We start from the raw sequence: 8,555 nt of genomic DNA on the forward strand, positions 1-8,555 counted from the left end.
ATTTTGGAGTTTTTCCCTCTCTTTTCTTGCTAGGAAGTTCGGCCAAGAAGTAGAAAGAAAGGAAGGGAATTTTGACCAAACTTCTAAGAGAAAGTTCAAGAGAAGTCTTGGTCAAAGTTTCATAGATGAGTAACACTTGGCAAGACAAGAAAGTGACACTTGGCAATGCAATGATTATTGTCTAATTAATGACCGAATTATCTTGGTTGGATAAGAAGAAAATTTGGTCTTAGTCAAAGTTAAGATTCTATGGTTTTATGACAAATGGTAAACCAAGAGCTAATCCTTATCTAATTATCTTTCAAGTACTAGAATATCTAGCCAACTTCTAATTATCTCTTGACTCCTTATAAATAATATCCCTTTGCATCCAACTCCTCCTAATCTTTCAAATTGATCATGCACACCTCACTAGTGGATCCCACTTTCATAAATGCACTAACTTATAGAAGACAAATAATAAAATCTAGTCTCACTTATAAAGTATCCAAGAAATAAAGGCAAATAAAATAAAGTAAAAGAAAATGTATCCAAGAAAATAAGATACAATATAAAATAAGTTTTCCGGAGCTCACAACAGATGGGAGCTAACGAGTTTGAAGGCAAAATCCCAAGTGCGATTGGGCAACTTCGAGAACTCACCGAACTCGATCTTAATTCGAATGGGTTCAATGGTACCATTCCATCCTCTCTTTGGAGGCTGAGTGAGTTGAAATCCTTGGATCTATCTTATAATCCACTGAGTGGGGAGTTGTGTGACATTCACTTTGCCAAACTCACACAATTGAAAGAATTACGCTTATCCTCCACTCTACTTGCTCTGAATGTGAGTTCCTCATGGGTCCCACCATTCCAACTTCAATCTATGGGAATGGGTTCCATCAAGATAGGGCCCAAATTTCCAATCTGGTTTCAAACTCAGAAAACAGTCGAAAATCTAGACATATAAAATGCAAGCATCTCAGATACTATCCCAGATTGGCTTGAGAGAGTGTGTCATGATATAAAAAATTTGGATTTCTCCAACTATCCCATATATCGCAAAGTATTTTCTTCGGAGTCCAACAAATTCGAGGGGCCTTTGCAATTCTTACCAACAGGCATTTCTGAATTGCATCTTAAAAATAACTCATTGCAAGGGATTATTCCGCAGCCCGACATTAACAAGACATTGGATATTCCTCGAATAGTAGATCTCAGTTATAACCACTTCAATGGTAGCATCCCTATTCTTTGTGCAGCTTACAAATGCTTGTTCTCCTGGATCTTTCTAACAACCAGCTCTCCGGAGGGATCCCTTCATGCATTGGTAAGCTTAAAACGTTGGGTGTGCTAAATCTAGCAAACAACAGTCTCTACGGGCACATTCCAATTTCATTGGGACATCTCAATGATCTCCAATTTTTGCACTTGAACCGAAACAAATTTACAGGGATGGTCCCATTCTCGTGCAGACATCTGAAAAATTTGCAGTATCTTGATCTTGGTAACAATGAGTTGGAGGGCATTATACCAGCATGGATTGGCGAAGAACTATCCCTTCTGAAGATGTGACTCCCCATTTCTCCCTAAGACGAACCAAAGGGTATCGGCGGAACGCCTGCCCAGTTCTCGCCAAGACTCACTACGAGACAATTCAAACTTATGGATAACATTCAACAATAAGAGTCGAAACTACAAAGAAAAGGGTGCTTCTTTAATAAGTATTCAATTCTTACATTTCAAGATACCAAGTACATCACTCTCCCCAAAATATACAACTTTCAAAAGTCATCTAATCAATTACATTCAAAAGTGCATCAAGTCGGCTTCTCCATAATTCCTTCCATTTCGGCTCCTGTTAAGGAAAACAAATCTAATGGGATGAGCTAATGCTCAGTGAGGCCAAGAAAAGCATGCAAAACACATAGTCAAATAACAATAGCACTGATATTAGAATTAAAGCTATAACATTCGAGTAGTTCGCAATTAACAATAAAACACACTTGATAAGGATACGGGAGTTCTCAGGAATTATATTCCACTTGCTCTGCCAATGGTCGATCCAATACCTCCACGAGTTGATACTCCATCAACTGGATAGGTTATAAGTCCGTAGAACTCCACTTACTTCGCACTCCCGATCACAATTACAGCTCCTACTCCGAGCCCGCACTTCTTTTATATAAGGCGATACTACTCGAGTATGCCAAGCCAGATCTCTCCAATAGATCAAACTTATACAATTTTCTCATGGCTCACCAAGTTTCACGATCAAACCCATGCCGGCTCGAGTCGCAAGGTCGGCCAATAAGTTTGGGCGTCCCCCACTATTATAAATTTAAGTCGAGGAGATTCACTCCAATCGACACTGATTCCACCATAGTATAATTCACTATTGCAACACTTCATTTTATTCACTTAGCAATTCGCTTCATACAATTCAAATATAATTCACTTAAGAGAGAACGAGTGCGATAAAGTGCACACTCGACTCGACACTTTCAAAACACTCAATTAATGAGAACAATTAAGCACGTAGCAACACTTTATACACTTGACACTCACCAAGTCAAAAAGTGAGTAATTGAGCAAGTAAGTTTTTATGCGTCCATTTCGAGATTCTCTTGAAGATCCCCTTGAGCGCCTAAGCAAATAACGAGTAACTTTTACTCACAACCATGCATCAATCAAGAAAGAATGTACACGGGTTTAGAATAAGTCAATGTCTTAAAAGTGAACTTTAATTGTTTAAAATCGAGATTCAAAAGTGAGGACTCAAAGTCTCAAGAGAAACTTACCTCTCCCGTGAAATCAGGTTTAAAACGGTTTATCAATACTGAGAGAGGGTGACAAGTTCTCAAAAATTGATTCCCTAAGAAATCATGAATTTTCAACTTTGCACGATAAATTTGGAAAAATTAAATCTTGAGTTTGGCACATCTAAAAATGGAAAACTCTACACCGTTGGAAACTAGGTTCAGAGTACTAAAAGTTCCTAGAAGACACTTTTCCAAAATTCTACATGGAAAGCACTCATTTTTCCACTCAAAATTTCAGTTCCAATAGGACAGGTTTGAACCAGTCTTGGTTTTCCAGCAATCTTTGGAAATTCGGCATAATTCACAAAAAGTGAATCAGCCCTTGAAATTTGTAGCACAATAAGAGTTCCAAACAAGGTTTCAAACACGGTAAACGGAACTAAATTCAGAGTTTTGAGTATCAAGACATAGCAGTTCAAAGTCGGTCAATTTTCACTACTAGAACAGTGAATTTCCAGATTTGAAAAGCAATCTTTGGGGCATCATTTGGATATCGAAATGGTCTTGAAATTACACCAAATTTGGTACAATTAAACTTCCATATGTGGACTACCTCTCTATTAAATTTTACTCAAAAAATCACGTGGGAAGGCAGTTAAAAAAACTACCAAAGTTTAGGAAATTCTCAAGGCTAATCTGTCACTCGCCCCTTTCTTTCCTTTCAAAAGTTTGGCACAATGAAATCAACCCCAATTCGATCCATTTTTTAAACCAAGGTCCTATAAACATTTAATAAGAAATTGATAAGCAATTGACATCAAAATTTTTGAAACAAAACATCCCAAAACAACTCTGACTATTCGGCTAGCAAGAAGGGAAAAACTTTTCAGTTTTCCAGCTTTGTTGCACTTTCAAAATCAGACCACATCTCAGTCAATACAAACTCAAATTGGGAATGGTTGGTGGCATTGGAAACTAGGTTCAAAATGCTACATTTCATCAGAAAGAGTCATTTTCAAAATCAGTTCACAAGTGAGAGAAAATCAAGCCACAAAATGCAGCTTCTCCATTCCTCTCGGACAGATAGTCACAACAGGGCAGTCAACTTTGTCGAATCACTACGGATGACTCAAAATGAACTAGCAGGTAATTTTATACCGTTGGAAAGATATGAATGTCTAGTTTTGAATGCCGCTAACGGCACTCAATTTTGACTTTTGTACAGAGAGATACGTTCAAACAAAGAGGTACTGTTCGGCTGCCCAGATTACCATTTCCAGATTTCTTTCAATTTCGAAAACCCTAGTTTTGAGCAACCAATGAAAACGATTTTTGGTAGACACCTTGTACACACAATATACAACATATATCACTCAATTTCACAGCCAAACAACCAACAAAAATTCAAAATAGAAGCAAGATAACCACAGGACAGTTTCAGCCAGCTCTCATGCACAGCTTGTCCTCGATTTTTCCTTCACTTTCTAACCGTATTCATCTCAAATAACACATAAACAACCACAATCAACTAATTACACCTCAAGTCAGCTACCTATAATCTACCTCAAGACCGCTAGCCTAAAGATTAAAGCAAGGTAAAATGGGTTTCCTCAAGTCCTCTACCTATTTCTTGCTTAGGGTTGTAAACCCATGCAATCTAAGCTTGATTCTTGAAGAAAAATGGAGAGATTGCAAGAGTTGAAGTTTACCTCTTGAACCCTAGATGGCACCAGAAATTTCCACCAAAACTCTCCAAGAAATTCCACGAGATGATGTCTTTCTCCAACCTAAAATTGATCTCCAAGAGATTTTGAAATTGGGTGCAAATTTGGAAGTGAAATGGAACAAGATAAAGCAAGATGAAGTGAAGCTTTCTTCTCCCTTTCCTTGGGTGTTCGGCCGAGACTATGGAGAAGAGAGAGTGTGTGTTTTGTGGTTTGAATGTTGGTGGATGAAGTGTGTTAAGGAAGCTAAGTTCAAGGTGCAATAAGTCGACTTTGAATAGTGCTCAAATAGAGAGGTGCACTACCACTTTTCTCTCTTGTTTATTGCACTAGTGCACTAATCCTCCAATGTAACTCCTTTAACACTGTAATTATTAACTCTTAGTAGTCTAGTATAAATTTCTCAAATCTCCACTTAGCCGTTTTGACGCGAAATACGCGAACTTTCAATTCAAGCGCGATAAAGTGAAATTTAAAAAAAATTCATATAACGATAATATAATTAACTAATACTAGGGTAAATAATTATAAAAATAACTATTTTAAGAATAAAAACATGAGTCCTCACAGAAGAACCTTGTGCTTGAATCTAATAATTTCCATGGTGACATTTCCATGTGCCTCTGCAAATTATCATCCCTTCAGGTTTTAAATTTGAAAGACAACAACTTAATTGGCCATATACCTCGCTGTTTTAACAACTTTACAGCAACGACATTGACAGAATTGGACTCTATAGGTATTTACGTCCTGAATTCAAGTTATTTTGTAGTTGACGACAGTGAAGAACTATCACTTTTCATCAAAGGTGGAATGTTGAACTACACATCAAGCAATGTGCCATATGTTAGATTCATGGGGCTCTCGGGAAATAAACTAAGTGGGGAAATACCTGTCGAGTCAATGTCTCTTGTTGGATTGCAGGGTTTGGATTTATCTAGAAACCATCTAAGTGGAAGAATCCCAGAAAACATTGGGAACTTGAACCAACTTGAGTCTCTAGATTTATCCAAAAATGACCTTTCTGGTCCAATTCCTCAAAGTTTGTCGGAACTTAAATTCTCTGGGCTGGCTGAACTTGTCGTTCAACAAGCTAAACGGTTGAATTCCATCCGGACGTCATCTGCAGACATTAGACGACCCAGCCATTTACAAGGGAAACAGTGGACTTTGTGGTGAACCGCTAGACAAAAGCTGCCCTGATGAATCTGATGGTAAATCAAATGCCGGAGAATCGAGTGATCATGAGGATGGCAAGGAGTCTTATTTTTATTGGTTTTATGCTGGTTTGGGACCTGATTTGCTGTTGGACTCTTGGGATTCTTCAGTGTCCTATGTTTTAAAAAGTCATGGCGCTATGCATACTTCGGATTTCTGGAGAACTTGTTCAATAAAGTATGGGTAGATATTGCATTGCTTATTGAGTGATTTTACGTGTATCATCGATTATAGTTGTAATGTCATGGTACTTCATCTTATTGTAAAATAATAAAGTATAAATAAGACCTTTCCACTTCCTTTTTGTAGAGGAACTTGGCATGTAGCCAGACAACAAAAATTTCTTGCGCAGAAAAAAGGAAGCTAGCACAAAATTAAACCGAGGAACAGAACGTTCCCATTCTGCCAGCTTTTCTTTACTTCAAAATTAATTTTTTGAGAGCTGTAAACAAGGTTACAACCGTTCATCAATTTAAGAAATTAATACGAAAACATCCACTTCAGACTAGGAGGTAAATGTAATTAACCCAAAATGTTTATTTTGTAATGAACGAAATAGAGAATTTGATTTGGAACTAGGAATTAAAGGGACAGAAAAGAGAATCTATTTTGTGAGGAACAAAATAGAGAATTTGATTAGGAACTAGGAAGTACTCTCTATCAAGGATTGGATCTTATGTATATTTGGCACTACTTTCATTATTGTCATATGAGGGAAAATTATGGTCAACTATTCGAACTTATTAGGTGGTATTAATATGTCCTTTATGACTTTTTTCTTGCTAATAGTTTTGCCTCATTAACATCTAATTGAAGATTGAGCGTATGACCAGCACACCAACCTTGGATTGATCAACGTAGAAGACACAATAAGGGTGCTTCAAGGGCAAATAATTTTGTTATTCCATCTAATTTGATTTTAATCTTGAAATAGATGAGTGGTCAATAGTTAACGATTGGAATAATTTAGAAGCTTCTTTGGTAATTTACTCTGTTATATTATTATAAGCTATGAATAAACTGCATATACCAAAATAAGAATGTTCTTTGTTTAATCTACCCCAAAAAAAAAACCACAAATATCCCATACAACGAAACTAGTATTGCAAATAAACGTCCTCTAAAAACATTTCCCATTATTAGAGGGTTAAAATGGAGTCTCAATTCTAGTAGATAAACTTACTATATTGGTTTCAGGAACCTCATTTCTTGCCTTGAAAAGGATAGGCCAAATGCTACAACACAAAATATAAGAGTTTAATAGGGTTTTAAATTGGTCAAAAGAAGACAAAATAGAAGTTGAGAGGGGTAAGTGCAATTTATTCTAATAGAAAAACTTGTCCCAAATGCATAACCACTAAAGTGGAAGATTTTTACTTATAAAGTGGCAAATTGATTTTAAACTCTATGGCTATTCTTTGTTCTCCTGGTTTTCTTTTACTCGCATTCAGCACAGCCACTTTTTTTCCCCTGCTCTCTGTTTGAATTTTCCAATGAGTATGCTATTTCTTCAAACTTCAATGGCATTTGGGGGTCCTGGGGCTAGTCAGATAAGTAACATTCAGCCATGTTCTAAATGAAAATTTGAGGTGGTGATTTCAACAAAATGTCTAACAGGATCAAACAATTGGAAAGAAATACTGTTTAAAACAATAAAAATTTAATATCAAGATTTAGTATAGTAAAAAGGCCTCACATTAGGATTGAAAAAGAAAAATTTCCAAAGAAGACATGTTGCCTGGAAAAGACATAAAGTCAAAACGTCCAAAAAAATAAAAACAACAAAAAGCAGGATCAATAAAAAGTGGATGGATACTTGGACAATCACCATTTAATTAAGGCAAAGTAATGATTTGGACCTGCCAGATCAATATCAAATAATAGTTAAGCCTTTTTATTTTATTCTCCTTCTATTTGTGTTTTTCTATTTCGTCTCTTAGTAAGCAAACATTTCGTTCATTTTTGGGCAGTGTGCATTGGCATTTTCATAGGAATTGTGAATTTAGACTACGTATTTTTATTTATTTGCATATCCTCTATATATTGCAAATCCTTTATATATTGCAAATCTATAGTTTCCATGATGACGTAGGCATTTCAATATTGTTAATAATAATTAATGATGTACCAGCATTTCTTTACGTCATATATATATATATATATATATATATATATATATATATAAGAACAAGGAACCAATGGAGTAGTTTTTTTTATAATTACATTGTTTATTTTGACCCAATGGAGTAGTTTTTTTTATAATTACATTGTTTATTTTGAGGTCCTTCATGTAAAAGATAAAAATTTGGATACACCACCAAATAATTGACTATGTTAATATACAAAGTATCTAATCACTTTAACAAATGAGGTCTTGGTCTTACTTGTCGAGATCTCAAAATTTACAAGTTTTGGATTCTAAAAAAAGTATTTAATCACTTTTTTCAATACATGTTAATAATAACAATTAAACAGTACATAGGTTTTTATTTTTTTTTGGAGGCCAATAGTAGACCCAAATCGGATATCAAAAATATGAAATTTAAATCCAAGGCTATTCCACCATGCCTGTCAATTGAGCCCTATTATTGTACCGTACAAAGCCCAGATAAATTGATATAAAAATCAAAATGCAGCTCTTAATGGGTCCATCTAGATTCTAAATTGACGAAATCACAGGCCTTGGAATAGGAAACATACCAACCCAATTTCGTGTTATTAGTGCATGACAGACATGACAGCAAAAACTAGCCCAAATAGAACTTTACAATTTGTTTCCCGCATGTTAAAAGGACAATATTCCCAGATTTAAACTGGAAGCAAATTTTGTTGTCATAAATCGTCCTATATTGTTGTATTGTTTTTAAGTGCG

The 8,555-nt window shown here is 35.7% G+C and overlaps 1 protein-coding gene across 1 annotated transcript; it reads left to right on the top strand.

The window, feature by feature from the left end:
- Positions 1-580: 580 nt before the first annotated feature.
- On the top strand, positions 581-1,554 carry LOC113766331 (probable LRR receptor-like serine/threonine-protein kinase At1g34110). The gene is made up of 2 exons (XM_027310535.1): positions 581-826; positions 1,282-1,554. Exons 1-2 carry the CDS (start codon positions 581-583, stop codon positions 1,552-1,554), a joined length of 519 nt encoding a protein of 172 aa, XP_027166336.1.
- The last annotated feature ends 7,001 nt before the right edge of the window (positions 1,555-8,555 follow it).

This window comes from Coffea eugenioides, chromosome 3, assembly GCF_003713205.1.
Source record: "Coffea eugenioides isolate CCC68of chromosome 3, Ceug_1.0, whole genome shotgun sequence".
Classification (NCBI taxonomy): Eukaryota; Viridiplantae; Streptophyta; class Magnoliopsida; order Gentianales; family Rubiaceae; genus Coffea; species Coffea eugenioides.